This window comes from Cannabis sativa, chromosome 5, assembly GCF_029168945.1.
Source record: "Cannabis sativa cultivar Pink pepper isolate KNU-18-1 chromosome 5, ASM2916894v1, whole genome shotgun sequence".
NCBI lineage: Eukaryota > Viridiplantae > Streptophyta > Magnoliopsida > Rosales > Cannabaceae > Cannabis > Cannabis sativa.
In genome coordinates, this window is record NC_083605.1 from 74,101,789 (window position 1) to 74,126,618 (window position 24,830).

The 24,830-nt window shown below is 34.3% G+C and overlaps 2 protein-coding genes across 3 annotated transcripts; one reads left to right on the forward strand and one right to left on the reverse strand.

The window, feature by feature from the left end:
- Positions 1–6,847: 6,847 nt before the first annotated feature.
- Positions 6,848–13,143, forward strand: LOC115717074 (protein SGT1 homolog). The gene is made up of 10 exons (XM_030646011.2): positions 6,848–7,150; positions 7,390–7,459; positions 7,839–7,963; positions 8,369–8,510; positions 10,929–11,025; positions 11,111–11,176; positions 11,475–11,613; positions 11,841–11,920; positions 12,421–12,525; positions 12,674–13,143. The coding sequence occupies exons 1-10, from the start codon at positions 6,991–6,993 to the stop codon at positions 12,779–12,781; spliced, it is 1,092 nt and encodes a 363-aa protein (XP_030501871.2). The 5' UTR covers positions 6,848–6,990; the 3' UTR covers positions 12,782–13,143.
- Positions 13,144–14,114: 971 nt separating this feature from the next.
- Positions 14,115–21,707, reverse strand: LOC115715803 (E4 SUMO-protein ligase PIAL2). 2 transcript variants are annotated; one of them, XM_030644472.2, is made up of 16 exons: positions 21,287–21,707; positions 20,374–20,446; positions 19,536–19,601; positions 19,282–19,347; positions 19,071–19,153; positions 18,869–18,920; positions 18,709–18,780; positions 18,168–18,235; positions 18,036–18,084; positions 17,863–17,947; positions 17,680–17,781; positions 17,245–17,547; positions 16,301–16,352; positions 16,121–16,172; positions 15,404–15,520; positions 14,115–15,331 (listed from the first exon to the last, which is right to left on the reverse strand). In XM_030644472.2, the coding sequence occupies exons 1-16, from the start codon at positions 21,472–21,474 to the stop codon at positions 14,411–14,413; spliced, it is 2,349 nt and encodes a 782-aa protein (XP_030500332.2). In that variant the 5' UTR covers positions 21,475–21,707; the 3' UTR covers positions 14,115–14,410. The 2 variants fall into 2 exon arrangements, with proteins under 2 accessions (XP_030500332.2, XP_030500334.2); XM_030644474.2 differs by lacking the exon at positions 17,245–17,547.
- Positions 21,708–24,830: the final 3,123 nt, after the last annotated feature.

Below are 24,830 nucleotides of genomic sequence, written 5' to 3' on the forward strand. Positions count from 1 at the left end.
CACCTTCGAATGGTTCTGCAGCGACTTAGAGATCATAAACTCTATGCAAAGTTCAAAAAGTGTGAGTTCTGGCTATCACAAGTGTCTTTTCTGGGGCATATTGTTGGAAAAGACGGAATTATGGTTGATCCAGGAAAGATTGAAGCAGTGAAGAATTGGCCTAGACCTAAAACAGTCACTGAAATTCGAAGTTTTCTCGGTTTAGCGGGTTATTATCGGCGTTTTGTGGAAGGATTTTCCAAAATTGCCATGCCGTTATCTGAGTTAACCAGGAAGAATCAGCGATTTATATGGTCAGATAAGTGTGAAAAGAGCTTTCAAGAGCTGAAGCAACGATTGATTACAGCTCCTGTTCTAGCCTTGCCTTCTGATCAAGAAAAGTTTGTGGTGTATTGTGATGCTTCTAGGCAGGGTTTAGGCTGTGTGTTGATGCAAGCAGATAAAGTCATAGCTTATGCTTCTCGGCAACTGAAAGATTATGAGCAGCGTTACCCAACTCACGACCTAGAACTTGCAGCAGTGGTGTTCGCCCTGAAAATTTGGCAACATTACTTGTATGGTGAAAGGTGTGAGATTTACACTGATCACAAGAGTCTCAAGTATTTCTTCACTCAGAAGGATTTGAATATGAGACAGAGAAGGTGGTTAGAATTGGTAAAAGACTATGACTGCGAAATCCTGTATCATCCTGGAAAGGCAAATGTTGTGGCTGATGCCTTAAGCAGAAAAGGACCTGATCAGATATTTAATATGGTTATGATTTCCTCTCAGCTAGCCACGGAAATGACTAGAGCAAACATTGAGTTGGTGACTGAGGAATTATTTAATCTAACACTTCAGTCAGATTTGTTGGAAAGAATCAGAATGGCTCAGTTAGAAGATTCAGAATTGACTAAGATTCGAGAAGATGTCTTAGCGGGCAAAGCTAAGGACTTCTCCACTGCTGACAATGGAATGCTGTTGTTTAAGGCACGGGTGTGTGTCCCTGATTTTATTGAGCTTAAGAAAGAAATTTTAGGAGAAGCTCATACTACCCCTTACTCATTACATCCAGGAACCACCAAAATGTATCAAGATTTGAAGCCCTATTTCTGGTGGTATGGGATGAAGAAGGATGTAGTGGACTATGTCACTAAATGCCTAACCTGTCAGCAAGTCAAAGCCGAGCATCAACGACCGGCAGGGTTACTTCAACCATTAACACTTCCGGAATGGAAGTGGGAAGACATTGCAATGGACTTTGTGGTTGGATTGCCTAGAACCACAGGGATGTACGACTCAGTTTGGGTCGTGGTGGATCGTTTTACAAAGTCAGCACATTTCTTACCTGTTAAGGTAACCTATTCAGTGGATCAGTATGCTGATTTGTATGTGAAAGAAATTGTTCGTCTTCATGGGGTACCGAAGTCAATCGTTTCAGATAGGGATCCTAAATTTACCTCAAAGTTTTGGATGAGTTTGCAAAAGGCTATGGGAACTAATTTGAAGTTCAGCACAGCCTTTCATCCTCAAACAGATGGTCAATCTGAACGAACCATCCAGATACTTGAAGACTTGTTACGAGCTTGTGTTATGGACTTTGGAGGGTCATGGAGTAAGTATTTGCCTCTGATTGAATTCTCCTATAATAATAGCTATCAAAGTACCATAGGAATGGCTCCCTATGAGCTGCTCTATGGAAGAAAGTGTCGTTCCCCAATTCATTGGGACGAAACAGGAGAACGAAAATACTTAGGCCCTGAATTAGTCCAGAAAACGAATGAAGCAATAGACAAGATCAAAGCTCGAATGCTTGCTTCTCAAAGCAGGCAGAAAAGTTATGCAGACCCCAAGCGACGGGATGTTACATTCCAACCTGGTGATCATGTCTTTTTGCGTGTATCCCCGATGAAGGGAGTCAGACGTTTTGGAAAGAAAGGTAAACTGAGCCCTAGGTTTATTGGACCTTTTGAAATTCTGGAAAAAGTTGGACAAGTTGCTTATAGGTTGGCTTTACCTCCTTCCTTATCAGCAGTACATAGCGTGTTTCATGTTTCCATGCTGAGGAAGTATGTGTCTGATCCAATGCATGTTCTGAGTTACGAAGCACTAGAATTGTAACCTGATTTATCATATGACGAACAACCAGTGCGAATTCTAGATAAAAAGGAAAAGGTTCTCCGAACCAAAACCATATCATTGGTCAAGGTACTTTGGAGGAACAGTAAAGTGGAAGAGGCCACTTGGGAATTGGAAGCTGATATGAGGGGCCAGTATCCTGAGTTATTCAGGTAGATTTCGGGGGCGAAATCCTTTTAACGGGGGGATAATTGTAAAGACCGCCTATGAATAATACTTTATATATTATTAATTATTTAAGGTTATGTATTAATAATTATGATGTGCATATTTTAGAAATATATTTTATATAACATATGTGTTTTTATGCTATTTTATACTTAATTACCTAATTTTTGTGATTGTGTCCGGAAGCTGTGGAAAGCGACGTTGGGCCTAGAGGGTTGCATTTTATAATTTTAATTTATTATCGGGATATTATCGTTATTTGGTAGAGGCGCTAGAATTTTCGGGGATTAATATTGGACCATTTTGCCCTTGAGGGTTTATAATTAATTTATTAGGGTCAAGGGGCATTTAAGTCTTTTCCTCTTTATTTTGGCTTGTAGTAGACATTTGAATACAGCCATATATTATATTGAATTAGAAGATAAACTTGAGGAAGGTTTATGGTGAAGGGAAATTAGGAAAAAAACTAAAGGAAAAATCCTCAATTCTACTCTCTCTCTCTCTTTCGAACCATCATCCCAGCAAGGAGAGGATTTGCTTCTCTGTTTAAGTTTCTAATCTCAGCAAGTTATTGAACACTTTGAATCAAGGTAACCCTCTTAACTTTCTATTGAAGTTTTAGTTGAATTTTGAGTTAAGCTAGGTGAAATTAGGTTGAATTGAGGGGCTGTATATGTTTACTCAGTTTGAATTCAAGTGCTGAAGTTAAATTATGGCTATTCCTACTGTTTTAAACTAGATTTAAGCCCTAGGGTGTTGAATTATTCAAGCTAGAGTTTAGGAACCTAAGTTAGGTCATCAATGGTGTTTTTGGAATTTGATTGAATTGTGGAGTTTTGTTGATTGGAACTGGTATATTTTAGTGTATACAGGTATTCTGGAGAGTTTCACAAGATTTGGGTTGGATTTGAGGTTGTGGGGTTGGAATTTTGGTTCCCAGACCAGAACCGGAATTCCGGTTCCTGGGAGCCTGCGTCAACCGGTCGACCGGTTGGTCCCAGGAACCGGACTTCCGGTTGGGAACCGGCCTGCCGGTTGGGGTTTTTTCCCGAACCCTAGTTTTTCCCGTTTTTAAGTATTTTAGGGTATTGGCATCCTTTTCATCGATAGGGTTAAGCTTAGTTTGTATTTTAAATCCTCGATAAGTGTTGTAGCGAGTCTCTCATCGGTTTTTGAACGTTATGGTTTAGGGCCCTGTAAAACGTCGAGCTGCACTTCCACTCAGGCTGACCGGCACACTTGAGCAAGGAACGAGGTAAGATAGCGTAAGAATATTTATATATATGAATGTTTATGCTTGTTTTGAATGTTATTATAAGTACGGTGTTACCAACACGAGTACCTAGGGTACGTCGTGTTCGTGGTACAACACTTAGTAATTCTCGGGAGTACAATCAGGGCTCTACCAACACAAGTATAGAGTTGATACTTTAGTGCATTTGGTATAGTAGTCGTACTACCCTTAAGAACGTTCTTAATCATTTGGTGAGCTTCGTTGTTAGGCTCAGGGCAGCTTGATCATAAAGCTGGCATCGTGCTACTTTTATATTTCTTGCATATCTTACTGAGTCTGTTGACTCATCAGTTTGCTACCTTGTGTAGGTAAAGGAAAAGCAAAGCTGGAGGAACAGTGAGGTGGAACTCGGCATGATTGTACATATTGCGGCAGTGCAACCTGGAGGGTTTCGGTTTATAAATATCTTGGAGTCTGTATTTTGAAGATGCATGTCCGCAAAGCTTTAAAAAAAAATATATATATATGTATATGTAATAGTAAAATACTTTTAATCCAAATTTTGATACTCGGGATCCCGATCCATATATTTATTAATATATAAATTATTAGAGTTATTTTCCGAGTTTATTATTATTAAAATACGGACGTTACAGAAGCTGTTAAATCTAGAGGTACTCATGGAGATACCTTAATGTCATAAAGTATTAAAATGATAACCGTGATGAAAACGGTACTCGAAAAGACTCCCAAGAGAAGTTAGACATAACACATTTGATCATAATTGAATCCCTGAAGTGATTCTATATAGGTACCTATAAATGATAAACATATTTGAAAAATATGTAATTTAAAGAGATCTCTATAAGTTATGTCAATATGGGAGGAAATTATCATTTATTGAAATTTTTGTCGACAATAAATATTGAATGTTTGCATATGCAATAAACTAACATGAGATAGCAAGGATCATGGTATTAGATTTGTCGAGAATCATCGACTTACATTTTGATTTTTGGCCAAAATATTATGACGCAATCCAGGCAAATTTACTCACATAAAGTGAAGTAAGACCTGTAGGGTGTGCAAATAAATATTTCTAATGAGAAATTTACATATATGTATTTGTACATAATGAATTGTTGTACAAAGTTTGCATAGACATGAGATTGATTGAAGTAAGGCTTAAATATTGAGAAAATATAATCATGATTTGATTATAGCCTGGAATATATTTTATGAGGATTTATAAGCGTCACATAAATGTTGCAACAAAAGGTTATTTATTTGGAGCTCCTAATATAGTGAGAATTTGAAATAAGCCTTATCTAAAAATTCTAGAAGAATTTAATACATGTCTTAAGTGATATAAATTCAAAGTCGCGCGCACTATATGACAAAGATCTTTGTATGAAATAAAGACATGTAAGTAAATTATTATTTGAAGAATACCTATGGTAGTCTATGCAATATAAATACGTAAAATATACGTTGTGATAGACTCTTGAAAAGTTTTTGATTAATTGAAGAACAAACTTTTATTTCTTTTGTATTTCGAGAAATATTAATGTATAAAGTTTGTTCATTAGTATTGAAGTCCTGAAGTACTTCATATGTATCAAGAATTATAGATATATGATCATTTGATATGGAAATTAAGATCATAAAACAAGATGGAATAAATATATGGTCTTGGAGTACTATCATTGTCACAAATGAAAATTTATAGTACCATTAATGTGTTATGTTCATATCTACTTGAAATTTTAAATTTTCGTATGAACAAAGTTGTGTACACACATGAATGATACAATTAGTTGGATAAAGACTAATGTTCCACGAACCCCTCATCTATAATTTAGAAGTCCATACATACTCTGGAAGAGTTATAGAAAATATATGATCAAAGATTATATATGGTGATATTTTAAAAGTGATAACAATAATCTTATGAGATATATTATCACCAAAAGAATTATGGATTATATGTGCATGAGGGGGAGACATATTCATGTTGCACTCTTTTTCCCTTAGTTCAGGTTTTGTCCTAATGGGTTTTCCTGGTAAGGTTTTTAACGAGGCAACTTGCAAATAATTATGAATATGAAATATATATTGTACTCTTTTCCCTAGCTCAGATTTTGTCCCACTGGGTTTTTCTGGCAAGGTTTTTAACGAGGCAACTATAAATCATGTTAACATACTTGCATTTTATGAAGCAAGTAGAGAATGTGTGTGAGTGAGATCATTGACATAGCATATTCGGGAAACATATGAATTGCACTCAATAAAGAAGTATCAACCCAAGAAATTCTCTATGGATAATACTGCTTGCATCGTTCAACTAAAAGGAGGTACATTGAAGGAGATAGAGTTAGAACACATTTCACGAAATTCTTCTTTATACGCTTCAAGAAAATGCATATTGGTGTTCAACATATATAATCAAGTGTCAATCTTACAAACTTATTCACAAAGTTATTACCAACATCAACATTTGAGAAGACGGCAGACAAGATCGAAATTCATCGATTAGAAGATCTCCACAAATGCCTAAATGAGGGGGAGTTAGTTTACACTATACTCTTTTTCCTTTGATCAAGTTTTCAGCAAGATTTTTAATAAGGCAGTTATTATGGACATCCAAGGGGGAGTGTTATAAATATTAATAATTACGTGGATGTTCAAATCTTTTATTTATTACCATGAATTGTAATCAACATTCCTCTTTTCCTTAGTTTCCCTTTTTCTTAGTTTCTTAATATCTCACTCTTGTATTTGTATAAATAGGGGTTCACCCCATTGGAAAAACAACTCAGAAATTCTCATTCACTTTCTCTTTCTCTCTTCATCTTCTTCTTCTTTCTTCTCATCTATTTTATATTATTTTATAACATTTTTGTACTTTTTTTGTTATTTTTTGTGTATTTGTGAAATAATCCCAAAATTGTATTGTATATCTATTTTATTTTATTTATTTTAATTTTTACTTTAATTTTTATATTCTTTAAGATATACTGATTTTTATAGATGGTGTTCCCATTATATCCCTTAGGCTAATGTAAAATATGTACTAAACTTAAGTGGAGAGTGAGGTTATATTAGACAATTCATTCAAAAAAAGTAGGTATATGGGCATATTGCAGCCCAAAAAGGAGGTTTTCCTCAACTTATTTTTTTTTTTGGTAAATGGGCATATTGCAGCCCAAAAAGGTAATTGGGCCAGAAATCCTGAAACAGGCCATACAAAGCCCACAAATCATTATGGAGTTGGGCCACAAATGGAGACTAAAAGAAGAGGTAAACAGAGTCAGATTCCCTCCAAATCGAAACTATTTTATAGTCTTATCTTCAGTGTCAAGGCAACATTGTCTCCATTCGTAACCCCCAAAAACCCAATTAGCCGTTTCTTCTTCTTCTTCCTCTTACGCCTTAACTAGGTTTCTCAGAACACTATCTGAGCACTTACAATGGCCACTAACCTAGCCGAAATGGCTAGAGAAGCATTCGTTGACGACAATTTTGAACTCGCTGTTGATCTTTATACTCAATCCATCAAATTAAACCCTCGAAATGCAGATCTTTTTGCTGAGCGTGCTCAAGCTAATATCAAGCTCGGAAACTTCACTGGTACTCTTTATCTTTTTCATGCAAAGTGAAAATTAAACTTAGTTTGTGTTGTTATCAGTTGGTAGAAAGTGCGATGAGCGAATAGATTCGTTTTTTTATATGTATATATAATGAAGACATATCTTTATGTTTGTGTGTATTTGTATTTATGTGTTTTGAGTATTTATTAGTTTTGCTGAGGATTTTTGGCTACTGTTATTTGTTTTTAACTTTTTTTGAGTAATGAATTTTTCAAACAGAGGCTGTTGGGGACGCTAATAAGGCAATTGAACTGGACCGGTCACTGGTTAAAGCTTATCTTCGTAAAGGGTCTGTATGTTTTTTTAAAAAATTTTGTCATTGTTTGGTTAAGATTTAAATTTGGGGAAAAGGGGATTTACATATTATTCATTGTTTGGACTAATTTTCGTCTTATTTGTGAAGTTTGATTTATGAAGTTAATTACTTTGGTTAATGCATTATGATCTTTTACTTTGTAAATTATGTGTGTATCATATGCTTTTTTATTCTTGTTCTTAAGACTTTTAACTCTGCACCACATGTATACACTCACCCACACAATCACTTGAGCTAGTGTTAAGTTACAGTGCGTTCTTGTAAAGGATGTGTATTGGTGATGTTGAAATCTTATTGTCTGAGAAATGTGTTTATTTGAATCGTTGGCTTGAGGCATTGCTTCTTAATGCAGCATTGCATGCGTGAAACTTGAAGAATATCATACTGCAAAGGCTGCACTTGAAATTGGTGCCTCCTTGGCCCAAAGCGATTCAAGATTCGCCAAATTGATCAGTGAATGTGATCAGCAAATTGCAGGTATTGTAACTGTTAGGATTTCCTCTGCAACAAACATTTCAGTTCACTTGCAGTCATTTGAATGCTGGTTTTTGATTCTCTGCTTAATTTGTAGATGTCATTTATTCTTTTAGCTTGGAACATCACTTCCCTTCTTGGTTTTTGGTATATAATAAACTTGCATTATAAAATTTTGAAGTAAAGTACAATGTTTACTGATGTACCTTCCATGTGTGTGTATAACATGTTTCACTTTTTTTCATCAGATTAAACATTTTAAATTAGCACACATTCTGGGTTATGTGTTAACAATTAATAGGTTTTACTTTTAGTTTCTTTGACTTTGGAAAATACTATTTTTTACCTGTTTGAGTTTTCCTTCTGCTTCTTGTGTTGTATTGATATGAATTTTGGATGTTTCCTCAGAGGAAACCATGGCTCTAAAGAAACAGTCAACACCAAATGGGCAAGCAAGTACTACAAATGTGTCCGTTGAATCTTTGGGAGATTCTAAAGAAAGGTGTACTTTGCCGAATCAGGTTGGCATGACTTCAAAGCCAAAATTCAGGTTACTGCCACATTCTTTGTTTATCTTACAACTTTCCTTTTGGTTCGCTCAAGTTTTAAAATAGTCGATAAAGTTTGGAATTTTTGTTGACTGTATAAAAAGTTAAACATCTGTGTTGTATCTGTTCCTATTTTAGCTTGGTAAATGATGCTTTGATTGCTGGTATGTTATGATTTCACGGGAAAATATTGATGTGTATTATGTACTTTTTTATTAACAGTGGAACATGGCAGCTTCTACAAACAGACCAGATTTAAGTTATTAAAGTACATTGAATCCAACAGTGAGAGAGATGAACAATCAAAGAGAATACCTTCTTTTTATTATTGATTAACTATGCTGAAAGTCTATAGCTATACACAATCGGACTACTGCGAAAATGTAAAAGGAAATGTCTAAATCATAGTAAATGAAATGACTCAAATTACAAAACAAGGACATAGCTTAGAATTAGGTAATAACTACCAAATCCTTCTTAGGAAATAGAATAAGACACGGTTACGGTTACAATTGTTACTGTAACTGTAAATTCGATCTTTCCACACTTCTCTTTATGTCGAGTTGTAAATATCAATCATATTTAGTTTAGATCTTAAATTTTTAAAATTCATCATTGGAAGAGCATTGGTGAGGATATTTGTTGATCGGGAGGTAGTTGGAACATGTACCAATGAGATTCTTCTTTCTTCTTTTTGATAAATTGGTGATTCTTTGAGATTTATAGCTTTTAAACTGTCATACAACATGTTCATAGGTTATTCTAAAGCAATTAATAGTTCTTAAAGACGGTCTTGGATCACATTCCTTCACATATTCCTTGAGTCATAGCTTCTAGCTACAACAAATTGCTTCTTGTTTCGCCGTGTAGGGTTCTCCTATGCATGTATGCAATATCCCGAAGTTGATCTTCGCAAATAAAGATCTTGTTGAGCTACCATCATAAAACATCTTTACAGTTCTATTTTAAAGTCTCTTTAAAGTACAATCCTCACTTTGGAATCATTTCTTGGTTACCTAGAATTCGATACATAACCTCCAAGTATTCTTCAATTGAATGTCACCTCTTTAACGTTGTGAAAATTATGTCTTCTATATTGTTCTATATCAACAAGAGCACCTCTTTAACGATTCCCAACTTTGTAGTGTATTACATATGACTATCACTCATTTTTCACACGAGCATGCCTTTATCCTTTACTAGCTTTTTGGGAGACCCGATTCCTTTCTTTGACCAAGCAACTTCCATTCCTAGGAAATATTTGAGGTCTCTTAGTTTTTTAACTTTAAACCATTGAGCAAATGACTTAATTGTCTTATTTCTTCATAATCTCATGTCACAATGATATCAACCTTATATACCATAATGATTTGTTTCCTTGTAAGAGATTGTTTTATAAGGTACGATTCATTTGACATTGAGAATAACCAAATTTGGTCGTGCTTATTAAAGCAATCAAACCAAGATCGTGGATTTTAATCACTTCTTCCATAGGCTCAATTTCAAAGTTCTACTTGCCTTTTTGATAGTTTTTCTTTAATAGAGGCTTGATGTCCACACTTTCCCTTGCCTTTTGATTCTCCTCCTCACGTTTGGTGAGTTGAGTGAATGCTCCCGTGAGATAATCGTTCTTGCTACGACCACTAATGAACACTATCGCACAGTCTGACCACTGAATGCAATTTTTCGCCTATTCAAATTTTGACCTAATAGGTAGGGCTCAACCATTTGAAGCACCATGATTGCTTGAGTCAAAGCATGCTTGTTGTAACAAATTATGTAGTTAATGGTGGTTTTGGATAGAGTATTGATATCTTAGGAGTGATTGAATTTAATATGGTTTACCTCCGCCATAAGTGAGGTTGTCTAATAAATTTGGGCCATGATCACTCACGGACATGTGTCCTCGGTCTCTTTTCTACGTGATTTTAATTCAACAAAACCTACAATGCCACATCATGTGGTGTTGAGCATCATATAGTTATAGAAATATTCTTTGTTTCTGAAGTCTACGTGTCGGTGGACCTACCATATTTTGTCATGGTTAAAGGCGAACAAAGTTTAGGTTTCTACTTGAATTTTTACTTAAAATTTAAATGTAACGCTCTGCCACTTGTCATTGTATAAGGTTTAGGTAACGCTCTGATACTAGAGATGTACACACATAGAATATCTTTTATTGCAAAAATATTGTTGATGTCTAAATCCTAATGAATGAAACAAATCAAATATCAAAACAGGAAACACACAAATTTGAATCGAGTAATAACTATCCCAATCCTCCTATCTAATGAAATAAAGACAGTTACAGACAGTTACAGCTGTATTCGAATCAGGTCTTTCCACAGGCATGGTTCATTTTTAGTTTCACAAAATTATTTCTCAAATATATTGTTATCTAACAATGTTTTGTCAAACAGACATGAGTTCTACCAGAAGCCAGATGAAGTTGTTGTGACAATATTTGCAAAAGGCATACCAGCAAGAAATGTTGCTGTGGAATTCGGAGAACAGATTGTAAGTTATTTTGATCCTCTCAAAGTTTATTCTATAAATGTTCCCTGAATTGATATGATTTAGTTGCTGACATTTTGCTTTGCAGCTAAGTGTTGCTATAGAAATTCCTGGTGAAGATGCTTATCATTTCCAGTCTCGATTGTTTGGGAAGGTATTACATTTGCTCAGTTATAAATTTTATTTATTCCTTGTCTGAAGTGATGGAAGACACACAATGTTTAATGATTTGTCTTAAATGTTTCTTTCGAAAATGGAGAAGTTTAAGGATAGGATTTCAAAGTGGGTCTGCTCTTGAAGTTTGAATTGGTTATATTTAAAGATAACTCATTATGCGTTTACCGAGTACTACATTTTAGGACTCTAATTCAAATGCAAATAATATCCTATTGTGCTCTACTTTGCTCTTCATCTTCTTTTTTCCTGATATAGATATATTGACTGTAAAACAGATCATACCAGAAAAGTGCAGATACCAGGTGTTGTCAACTAAAGTCGAAATTCGTCTTTCTAAAGCCGACAACATTCACTGGGCATCGCTTGAATATAGCAAAGAGGCTATGGTTCCACAAAAAATTAATGTATCATCTGGTAAGCTTAGCATTCATTCTTTTCATTATTTTTTATTATTATTATTTGTTGTTCTGGAGTGTATACGTATGAGTTATGACCATCTCATAATATTAGTGAAAATTTAAAGCATTTTGGTCTCAATTTCAATTTCATTGTTCTTGTATTGCTAATCTGCTTTTAAAGAAATGGATAGGCATTAAATATTTGTTTAGTCTCTAACTTAAGTAATATCCATGTATTTGTAGGATCTCACAAGCCCGTGTATCCATCTTCGAAACCAAGATCAAGAGACTGGGATAAGTTAGAAGCTCAAGTGAAGAAAGAGGTATAAGCCAATGAATAAGCTGTTCTTTCTGTTCTACTTGTCGTTCATGACAAATCGGAAGGAATTTCAGTTTTGCATCATTTCCCAATAAGATTTTCAGAGATTTTCAGTGAAGTGGTCACTTTCTCTTGTTCAGTAAGATTTTCAGTGACTGATTGTTAGGCCTCAAATATATGCTTTCATATCCAGGTGTATGAATAAGTTGTTCAGTTTAGTTCCTTTAGGGTTGGTCGTTTTGTTAATTAATTAGTTAGATTACTGGTATTGCTTTTTTAGTTAGTAGCCGAGTCTATATAAAGGCTAGTCCTATCTTACTAGGATATCAGTTAGAATTTGTGTTAAAAGAAAGTGAAATACTTTCTGGGGAGATACCAAACTGTCTTGAAAAGTTTTGAACTTTGTAATTATTTGATAATAATAAGATTCTTATATTTTAATTCTTTCGAGAACTGAATTGTATCAATAGTGTATTACTGATCCACTAAACTTCTAAATGTCAGGAAAAAGAAGAGAAGCTAGATGGTGATGCAGCTCTGAACAAGCTATTCCGTGACATATACAAAGATGCCGATGAGGATACGAGGAGAGCTATGGCCAAATCCTTTGTAAGATATACATTTTATCTGTTTCAAGAGACCTCTAGTGTTATCTCAATTGTCTCAGTTTACACCATTTTCTTCATTTTTAATTTCTTCTTAACTGCTAAAAAAATGGCGATGATAATTGTTAATCTGGATTTGTTTTATCGAATAGGTCGAGTCAAATGGAACAGTTCTGTCAACAGATTGGAAAGACGTGGGTCAAAAGAAAGTCGAGAGTAGCCCCCCAAGTGGTATGGATTTGAAGAAATGGGGTTCATAGATCGTTGTGGACAAAAGCAGTAAACCACATTTGGTTAGCATCTTAGACACATTAGAATTTGACCCTTGTTGTGTTAAAAGTTCAATTCTAATGAAATGTGAATTATCGGTCAAATTTGTTTCTTTCTCATGTCTTTTTTAGTTGTCTTTGACTGAACCACAGAACATTCAAATACAAACATTTAATTTACTGTTATTAGATAGCCAAGCCAAACCAATTTGCTTGTGTTGTTTATTATGATTGAATTGTAGTTCAAAGGGCACTCTTCTTAATCCGAGTTTGAGATGGAATAAGACCCGGGCATAATGTCCCGTCGGTAGGAAAGTGTAATTTTCTTTCAAAATGAGGGAAAGCTCTTTTAGATTTGTGTTAGTAATTACCCAAATCCCTCTTGGGATTAATTATCTATAGGTGTGATTAGTATAAATCAAAATCTTTTTGAGGCTTTATTGATGATGGACTTGTCCAATTTTATTTGTAGTTTTTTGAATTCGTAATTTTATCTTATAGGGAAGTTACCCAATAATTTTTGTTTTTGAGTTTCTTCTGTTACAGAAAATCTTTGCTGATAAACTATTCTTGCCTTCTTTACACCATCTCATCATGTCTGAACATAATTTCAGAGACTTGCAAAATGTTAAGCCAAGTTGTTAATTATCAGTTGAAATAACAAAATTAACTAAAGTGGTCTCAATTAGTAAACTTTAGTGGAAAAATGGAATGGAGCTGATTATATTGATAAAACTGATTAATGCTATTATGGCTATAAAACTTAATGACACTTGAGGAAAGTCATACTTGCATGTCTTTGGACACAGAAAATGACAATTTTATTGACAAATGTATTCAAAGGATTTTTATGAAATTTTGTCTAGTGTAGACAGTATTAAAATTGGTCTTAGAAATTAAAATAGATAATTAAACAAGTAAAATTTAAGGGGAGTTCAATGATAAGATGTCCCTTAGCAAAAAATTTGAACTCTATTTCTAGTATGGAGAAATGTTATGACTAAAAATAAACACTATGATAGTGAACTATTCAGTTTGCAAATTGTTTAACAAAATATAGAGAAACATAGGCCACACTCTGTCCAAATGTAATAGGCAAACACTGAAAAATCTATAATATTTTGAGGATGAAATTGCAAAATACAAAAAGTATGATGACTAGAAATATTTTGCCTTAAAACAAAAAGATAATGTTGGGGAGTTATTACAAACTAGCAAATTCAAAAAATTTAACACTCTAAAGAACAAATCATTACTCTTTAACAACTTTAAAACATATTTTATATTTTCTCTTAAATTTTTTGTATGTATAAGATAATATATAGTTAATATTAAGATAATTATTATAATATTGATCTAACTTAATATAATGGGAAGCTTATCCCTATTTATAACTAGTGCCAAGTAGAGCTAAAAGAATTATGACTACATGAGAATTATTTCATTAGAGTTACACATCATGGAAGCTTTTCCATGCGGTTTATATACACACCCTTTAATGTGAATAATCTCCCATAACCAAAATTCTCACAAAACGGCATTCAAATCGGTATGATTGCGTGGTTGAGGTTCTCGGGCGTTTCTGCTGTCGACAGGAATTACCTGAAGTTAAAGTCGAAATCATTTGTGGGAAGGTGGGGCTGGGATCGACGGTGTTGTTGTAGCTTGAGACGGTTTTGGTGATTGAGTAGGCTTAATCATCAACCGATTAAGGGCAGACGAATAAGCCTGACCTGTAAGACTTCCACGCATACGACCTGCTGGACGCCAATTCTGCTCAGATGCCAAATTCACTGATTTAGCAGCAGCCCTTCTCGGCCTTCCTTGTGTTACCAAGGAAGGCTGCGACGAAGATGGGACAACATTGGCTACTTGAGGCGGCTGTTTTATGAGGGATTGAAAGAAATGTTTCTGTCTTTCCATATCACTGTATACTGTGTCAGTAGGTGATAAACCACCCGGAGAAGGCACAGCAGAAGAAGTATTTCTTTGTTGTGGAGTTTGTAGGGCCGGGGACTGGGTCGGGGGAACCTGAATTGTAATTGGTGTCACCCCGCTATGCATTTCAGAAGCGATGAGATTAGTATTTACACGACCATCAGCTTCGTGAGGAGTATGCACAATAGTTGCGGGATTAGACTGAGAGACTGGACCGAACAAGGCTTCTGACCACACTGTCGTCGACAAGTCAGGAGAATTATAGAGAGCAGTCCAATTTGTATCCTCTACTTGATCATCAAAATTTTGATTTTCTATATTGCTCGAATCAGGCGAAGAACTTAGATCACCCTTGGAAGGATTCATGTCATCAATGTCACAAACATTGATATCCATTTCATTGTCGTCGTCACTAGTGAGATCCATAATACTAGGAACATCGTTTGGGGTGGCAGTACATGTTTGCAGCTCAGACTTTTCTTTCCGACAACCAAGGTTTGTATCATTAGCCTTATCTGAATTATCATTTTCCTGATCAACCTTCCATGACCCATCTGTCGAGATAATAACATCAGTGACATTATTCCCCACCTCTTTCAAGACCTGAGAGAGAAAACATCAGAAATCTACACAACAACGATAAAACCCGTAAGTAACAAATGTCTATCCACTTACCTTAACCATTTTTTGATCTATACGAATTTCTGAGTAAGAAACATGCTGATTACAGTGAGGGCAGCGCCAAGATGGTCTTCTTGAATTTATATCAATGTAGTTATTGAAGTCGAAACACTGCATAAAATAAGAAGACAAGAAATAAGATACTCCGAAATCACATCAACAATGTCAAATTACTAAACTTGCAGCTCATAAAAATAAAACTACACAGTCCCCATCAACAATGTTAAGTTCATTTTTTCATGAGAAAAAACAAAGAGAAAATTTTCCATTTGCTGATATGCCAAGAGATAGGAAAATGTATCAACAAAAGAAAGACTTGTGCTTTTTTTTTCTCTTTTTTCTTCATGTTTTGCCAATTCTGTTTCTCTACTCTGTAGCTACTAGACCTGATCACCAATTCATAAAGTAACATTAACATTGTTCCGATTTCATTTTGATTAACTTACATCTAGATACTTGTAATTATTTTACTACAAATCTTCTGTTGTCAAAAGCCATTTATATGTATACATCATTTTTAGAGAAACACAATTTCAGGCCTTAAACAATTAACTGTTTTAAGGGTTAGAATCCCAGAAACAAAACAAATTAATCGATAACTACAATGCTCGGCCTAATCTTAGATAGCTATTTCTTTTGGAATCAATGAGCACCAATCTAAAACTTTAAATTTATAAATATCTTGCATAATAATCGTGTGTGCACACTCACCTGAAGATGTTTGCATAAATGTCCTTTGACTGGAGTTCTAATACGGGTATAGCTACAACCAAATTAATGAAAGATTATCAGTTCTATTACAATGAAGAAGAACAATGTAAGAACATGATATTCATATAATATGGATATGAAATTTAGCATTGACAAAAAAGAGATTTTAGAATGATATACCTTATAGGACAGTTCAGTGATATTCGGGATGGCCCTTCAATTAGATCGAGATCTTTAAAAAATATACACATACCAAAGTTAGCTCCAAGAAATCATAAATATAAATGGATATTCAAAAACATACACACACACAAACAGAACAAAAAATACAACACGTTCGCGTCCAACAAATATTAAGGTTTGTATATGTATGTATATATTATAGTCTCCAAGTGGATAAGTAAGAATGATTGAGAGCAGACTGGTAGGGGGTAGGCTTATGTCGAAATTATGGCCGGCAGCAGTGCTAGCCATTATGTGGACAGTGTGGGGTGAGAGAAAGAAACACCAGAATATTTGAGGATTAAGAGTCTACAGTAGAGGAATGTTGGGAAAGATGAAATTTTGGGTAGCAACTCAGAGTTTTAATCAAGATCTTTTTCTCCTAGATTTGTTTCGAGAGTGGGCAAACCTATTGTTCTAGCTGTTTTGTTCTAGTTATCTAACTGGTTTGAGCTTCTGTAATCATTTTGTAATTTTAGAACTTTCTTATTTCTTTCGGTTGGGAGTCCAAAGTCCAAGTTTCGTGTAACCGTGGCTTTTCTCCGCCAAAATGTGAGGGTTTCCAAACTGCATGGTCGGTCTCAGAAGCTCGTGATGTGGTTGTTGATGATGATGATGATGATCCTGTTGCAGTAATTGTTGTTGTTGAGTTGTATATTAATCAGGGAGAATATTCAAACTTTCTCCAGCTGATCCATAGAAACTACTACTCTGTGATATATGCTTTTACTATCATAACTACTACTAATCACGTTGCCATATTGTCAGGTAGTTCGAGAAAGTATATCATTACCATTACTATTATTATATAGTACTTGTCATGGTATGGGAGTAATGATGATGATGATGATGATAATTTTGATTAGTACTAGCGGCTTTAATAAGGTTATTATTATAAGTACCTAATTGATGATCACGAGTACAAGTAGCAGCGGTTTTAGTCCTAGATTTTCCTTTTGCTTTAGCTCTTTCTGGGAAGTTAAGGATAGCTTTCCTTCCATAGAGGCGGAGAGCGGTCTCATCATAAGCAAGAGCAGCTGCCTCTGCCGTGCTGAAAGTCCCAATCCACGCCTTAGCTCTACTCCTGGGGTTGCGAATCTCTGTCACCCATTTCCCAGATTTCCTTTGTCTCACCCCTCTGTAGTGTTTTTTCCTAACAATGTTTCTCGGTAGGTCATCTTGAAGAGTACGAGATTTGCTGTGCTCTAGGGTTGTGATAAAGGAAGGGTTTCCATAAAGACGCCATAGAAGATTGAGTGGTGAGGAGAAAGATCTAAAATATCAATAGGATATAAACAGCCAATAAAAATTCCCTATCTTTGTTCCGTTTAGCACACCTGAATCGACTCCATCTGCAGGAGGCTGAATATAATCTGGCAGGACTGGAAGTTCACACAATTTTGTCTCTCTCATAAAGGCAACAACGATAACGTAGTGACCTGAAAATCAGTAGCCAACCGTCATGGAACGATAAAATGTCATCACTATTTTAAAGCTAAAAGACTATTGTACATGCTTACTATTGAACTGCCCCGCAACTTGAAGTAGATTTGTTCCGTATTTTAACAACGGGGTCACGTTAGTTGGCATCTGTGGTCCGGCATCCTAGTAAAAAAGAATTACAGGGAGATTTAGAGAGCTACTATATTAAGCCATTATAAAGTAGATTCGATTCACAATGAAAGAGACAAACCACATAAACGTTCGTTCTCTTATCCACTCCTCTTCCATTCACAATGAAGCTACAGATGTCAAAAGAAAATCTCATCAGAACAAAATTGTATCAAACAACTCTCCTGATTTCTCCAGAAAAATTGATCCTTACTTTACTTGTTGAGGAGTTATAATACATGCCGATGTCTCCACATTATCTACTTGAGCTACAAATAACCGCTGCAAGAAAAATAAAGAATGTACAATTTAGAGTAATTCCCACAAAGTATATTCCCAACTTCAGTAAGCAAGTACGAAATCGCTTATTTGAACTACTGATTCCAAGATATAAATGCCTAACCATTCATGACTAAAAAATCTATCGAACCATCAAGGCATCAAGAATATACACGCATACATATGTATAAATTAATCATGTATATCATTTGTAAACAAATGCAACAAACAATAGCGACGGAAAGTTTAAGTTAGATCGGAAAGATCACACAACCAATAAAAAGAAAATTAGTAAGAGAGCATGCGAGTGAAATGGAGGCAGGATTACCCCTTCTAGTCCAGGCCTTAGACCAAGAAAAGGTCATAAATTTGCACCCTATAAACGAGTTGAATAGTTGTATTACAAAAATAAATGCATACAAACAACTCTAGAAATATAAGAATTTTGTATACAAATTAACTAAAGAAATGCTTACAATCTTTTCCTTTTCAGCCTGTGCACTGTTCTTCAATATATGGAAATCAATCGCGTAGATCCCATATCCAGGCTAGAAAGAAAAATTAAAAATATAATTAAAGAGAGATTACAGCACGCTTCAAAAACGCAATGTACAGATTTTTTAGAAAATATGCTACCTTGACATCAAGAGAAACAAGAATTTGGCCCATCTCCAACTGTGGATAAAATCTGAAAAAGAGGACACTCAACAAAAAGATTCAACTACCATGTAACCAACTAGGAAAAACTTAATAATGCTGAAATTAGATTTTAGGAAATGTTTAGTTGAACTAAGCTCGGGGAAAAAAATTGAACACTAAATCAGATCAAAATTCCCACCTTGTCATGACTGTTGCAATGGTAGAATCCACACAGCTAGGTGCCGTGTTAACATTCCCCGGACTGCAGAAGTTCATCTCTATCTATAAGAATGAAATGGATGAATGAGGAAAAGGGCCATTAAAAGCCATCTAATGCAGACCATAAATTCTACCAAAAAAAAGTAATAATAAATAACATAAACAGTTAAAATATACAATAGTGTAGAAACCTCATTAGCTAGTGTATAAAGTTCCTTGGTCTCCTCTTCTGAAAACCATCCACCTTTACAAGCATTCTGCAGAGTACAACTTCATAAAAGTCATATAACAGTCATTTTAAGAGACATCTTTAAAGAAGAGAAATAATAATTAAATTAAGTTAATAAAATATGATCAGAAACCAAATGGGTTTCAGTAAAAAGGTCTAATTGTTAGTTATGAACATAAAAAATTTGCACATCATTGGATGCATTTTAACATTTACCTTCACGGAACTCATTACCATCATAATCATAGCTTGTAAGGAGAGATCACTTTTCCGTTCAAATATCTACAAAGACATAAAAAGAAAAGTTTGACTTAAATAAAAATCTTATGTATGAGAGAATTCATAAATCTGGAGAGCAATGTGTTATGCCAATACGTCCCCACAAAAATCTAGGTGAATATAAAAATGCAGATAAATTCATCAAAGAACAAATTGTACCCAATAACAATTAAAGTTTTAAAGAGGTGTGATCTCATGTTGTACCGATCCCATAAATGCTTGAAGTTGTTGTCTAAATTCCTTTGAGTCATCCTATTATTAACTAGATGCACCAAATCTACCATGTCCAAATTTAGTATAGTAAGCAACGCTATCTAAAAATTGCTCACAATCAAGAACGCATTTGCAAAATTAAATATAGAACCACAATGATTCATACAAAGTTACTATCATTCACTTGCCACTTTTATGGAGAATAGTTCAGTGCCTCTTATGCTTAATCTCCCCTCTACCCACCACAATACATACGTGTACAAAAGGAAATGGTATTATGCAAATATGAAGCGGGCAATAATGCGTAGCAAAGTTGAATACGTAAGGGAGTGGCCGGTGTGTTGTATTCGCAAGCAAGATCGACAAATTTTAGTCAATACACTTCAACCAAACAATACCAAATCACGCTGTTCACTCCTCAAATCTTCACCCATGACAGTAGTATCTAAGTAGGCATGTAAATCTTTCTGTAGTTTACAACCCTACACAAATCTTCTGCATAATATATGCTAATTATACAAGCCAAAAAAAAATAGGAGTTTGATTATAATCAGAAAATCACCTGCTTCACCAATGTAAATAAATCATGAGATTTAGTTAATTTTTCCTTGTATGCAACTGCAAAATCAATACCCCTGTATTTTCAAAGTAAACCGAGCCAAGTAAAAGACACAATTAGAAAACAACTTAACGATTTCAACAGACACAAACGAAGCATCCCATTCGAAGAATGGAGCAGCTAATCGACATGACAACAAAGATCAGAAAGATGTGTACAATATCTGCCGATTAAAATAAACCGAATCAAGCTTTCCCCCCATATCAGGTTAAATAGGTCTTCTTGTTACCTAAGCTAGTTGACCAAGCGTTTTCTTAAAAAGTGAGGTGGTCTTCGACAGGGTAAGAGAATACCTGGTTCAAAGATACTAAAATCTTACCAGTAACAACCATATGAATCTAAAATTTACTCATAAATCCCATACATTGATTACATCTATTCCAAAGAACCAACTCTGTAACAATATGGTTACTAAGGAAATGATTAAAGGCTCACTCTCCTGCTTACTCTTAAATCCCATTAAGCTTCTCTTTCACCAACCCAATGATTAAAGGCTCACTCTCCTGCTTATCTATGACTGACCAAGCTTGGTTTTTATCCAACTAAACACCTCTCCAGTCTCTTCAATCAGTTTTACTCAAAGTTATAATAAAACATGAAGCTCTAAAATTAAGAAAATTATCCAAATAATTACAAACTCCGCAATGCAGCACTAACTTCTACCATCTTTACTCAATGATCCCAAAACAAAAAAACCCTAAAAATCAAAGCTTGATACACAAAAAGAATTCAAATAGTCCAAAAGAAAAAAGGTCATATAGTATAATCAAAATACTCAAACTACTTCCATCTTTTGTCGACCAAGGAAAATTTAAAAAAAAAAAAAAAAACAAAGCTTTAAATCAAAATCAAGTACCTGGAGAGGGATAAACAGAGACTGAAGAATTCGCGTGAGTCTACAGACTTTCCGGACCCTAAAATGGAGGCCAATTTATCCATTACAATGGAGATCCGATACCAGTTCACAAACGAAGCTCGTATACGCCGATCAGCGGCACCGGCGCCGGGGTTAGGTCTCTGGTATTTTTCCGCCGCAGTGGCCATTTTTGCTGGCTTAACACAGCTCAAATCAACTTTTACGATTTCAGAAACAAAAAAGAAAGAAACTTTATTGAATTATTGGATGTTACAGAAGATTTAGTTGAATTGAATAATCAATTGTGGTTATATAAATCATAATTTTGAGAGAAAGAATTATATGAAACATTAGAATTTTGGGAAGAAATGTTGAACTTCTTCGCAAACCACTCTCCACTACCAAATATTCTACCTTAAGACAATAATATAAATTAATTATAATAATTAAATGATCATTTTAATTGTTATAAAATAAATAAATAATAATAATAATGAAAATGAAAATATGATTTTTTTTTTCTTTTTTAATGAAGAAAAGGGGGGGTGGGGTTAGCATGATAGTTCTAACTCCGTTCACGAATGTTCGCTAAGATCCTAGGTGGCGAGATTGCCCTTACGTTATATGAGTCCCGACCAAGTACTAGATGCATGAATGACCTAGATTCGAATTCATGATTTCTAACTCGTGAAACTACTTGAGAGTAAACACTTTACAACTAAGCCATTCATTTAAGAGCATTGTTGTGTGGCACGTTTAGTACTTGTTAATAATTTTCTATAATTTTTATTAAATTAAAATAAGTGAAACTTAATATTCAATTATACTAATAGTAATATTATACATCATAAAAATACTAAACACCATGAGTATCCTTTAGTATTTCTTTTCATTTAAATAATGTCATGTATGCATAACTAACTATTGAGATGAAGTTTGGGATATTTCATAAAACAAGAAAACAAACTTAAGTTTGGGATACAAACTTACAAAAAAAATTATCCAGATGGGTTTATAATGGTAAGAGTAGCTACTCGCTGGCGTGGTCGCCAGGTTTATGAGGGAGTAGCAGACTCACTCAAGTTAATTTATTAGTAGAATGGAGTATGAAATCTTGTTATGCCACCAAAGGTGAAAATTTTTGTATAGCGTATGTTTCATTTGGTGTTACCAGTAGCAACACAGCTTATCTCCCGAAAAGTTTAGGTACCTCTTTGTTGTTCACGGTGCGGAGAAGAATCTGAAACTCCAGAACATGCTCTATTTTCCTGCTTCGGTTTGATTCCAATGTGACATCAGTTGGGGATATGGCCGGTGCTTCGTCGATGTATACATGGACCAATGCCAGAAATTCTCCTTTGTCTCTTTGAAAAGTTATCTTGTGAGGCTTTTGAATTGATGATGATTAACTTATGGTTGTTTTGGTATGATCGAAACTCAGTATTGTTAGGTAATATGCAGTTGAGATTAGATGTTGTTCCAGATTTAACTCATAATCACCTGTCAGAATTCAAGGAGTATGTTCGGCAGGGTCTTCATTTGGGATTGTGCTTTTCAAACCCAATTGAAAAACATCCTACTTGGTGAATGCCACCTCCTCCTGATTCCTTTGCTCTTGTGACCGATGCTTTGGTGGTTCTTGGGAGAGGCTTTGTCGGATTAGGTGGAGTGATACGGGATGCTGCGGGTGTGGTTTGGCTGCTTGGTCATTTGATGTGTTAGGTGATTTTTTTGTTAATGTGATGGAGCTGCTTGCAATTAAATTGGGTCTGACTCTTGCGCATCAATTTAGTTTCAGTATCTCAATTATTAATAGTAATTCTACTCTAACAATCGGTTGGATTAATGTTTCACCCAAATTTTATTTTTTAGTCTATTTTATTATATATTAATTTTTTATTAGCTGTTGTTGGTGGTGGTACTTGTAGTGTCATTCCGTGATCTACGAATAGTGTTGCTCATACATTAACAACATATGTTACTAGTTGAAGAGAGTGTGTATGAACGGAGGCTTGTCCACGATTTTTAAATTCTTTTGTAGTAGCGAATCTATCTTAATAAATTATATTTATTTTCATTTAAAAAGAAAGAAAGAAATCATATAAAAAAAATCTAAAGTCATTACATTGTTTAGAGAAACAAAACTCAATGCTAAACAATTAGTGAAAATGGAGACCAAGCGAATAACTCTAAGAGCTTAAAAAAATGAAATCTCTTAGAGAACACAAAGATCAAGGCACAATAATTATGAATGGAGAGGAAGTGTAAGGGTAAAAAATGGATCCAATGTTACCATCAAAGCTACCACTTCTCCTCAAACAATTGTAAGACTTTTTATAAAACCATAAAAAAAAAAAAAAAAAAAAAAAAAAAAAAAAAAACCCAGATAATGACCTAGACACATTGTTTGATAACTTAAAAGAATAATAAAATACCAATATAAATTTAAAAAATAAAAGTAATTGTAAATAGAGTATATTGAGAATTAGAATACATCAATTAAACACTAAATAAGCTAATAATAAAACAAATATATAGCAACATCAAACTTAATAGGTAAGATGGAATTGTAGACGCAACAAAAAATTATGATATATTTGCATTAATTTTTAATATTGTATTTTTTTTTTTTTGAATAAATATTGTATTTTAATATTCAATTGTAAAAGTTAGATTTTCCATGCTTACTTTAGGTTAAAAATTAAATGATAAATAAAGTATCTCCAAATTGGTTAGGTGTGCTTATTTTTTTATTAAACCTCAAAATAACCTTCTCATTTTAACTTCTATTCCCGTCTCTTTGTCTTAACCCGTCCAAACCGAGTACTAATGTTTATTTTTTTTCATATTTAATTGTTATATTTTAGTTATTGTGATAATGAGATAAATATAAAGATTGAATTTAAAGTTCACATCATCCGCTATAAAAAAAAAATATAGTAGTTTGAACTTTCTATTTTTTATAAATATGTGTATAAATTATATAATATATAGATTATATATAATAAAAACATATATATAAAAAAAAAAAATTCTCTTAATCTGGTTGGTCGGATTAGTTCGGGTTGATTGGGTGGGTTGATATTATTTTCAACCCGCCCAATATAAAGATTGAGCAGGTTATATTTTCATCGAGTTTTTCGGTTTACATTTTTCGTCGGGTTATCTCAATTTGGTTTACACAGGTTGTTCGGGTTGGGCGGTTTACAAAAATTTATGTACAGCCCTATAATAGGTATATGCTCGACCCGAACACGACCCATTTAATAATCGTATCAGAAAATGAAACCCGAACACGACTCGTTTATAAACGGGTTGACATGACACGACCCGTGTAACCTATTTATATGCATATTTTGTTTAACACATGTCAACCAATAACACGTTTATTAAGTATTCAACACGTTTATAATCCGTTTATGATATGTTAAAGTACTAAAATAACTTTAAATAGACCATTAACAGGTAAGTTTCGTGTTAGCCGTGTCAACCCAAACACAACCCGGTTATTAAACGGGTTCGACGAGTCAATACAAACACGACC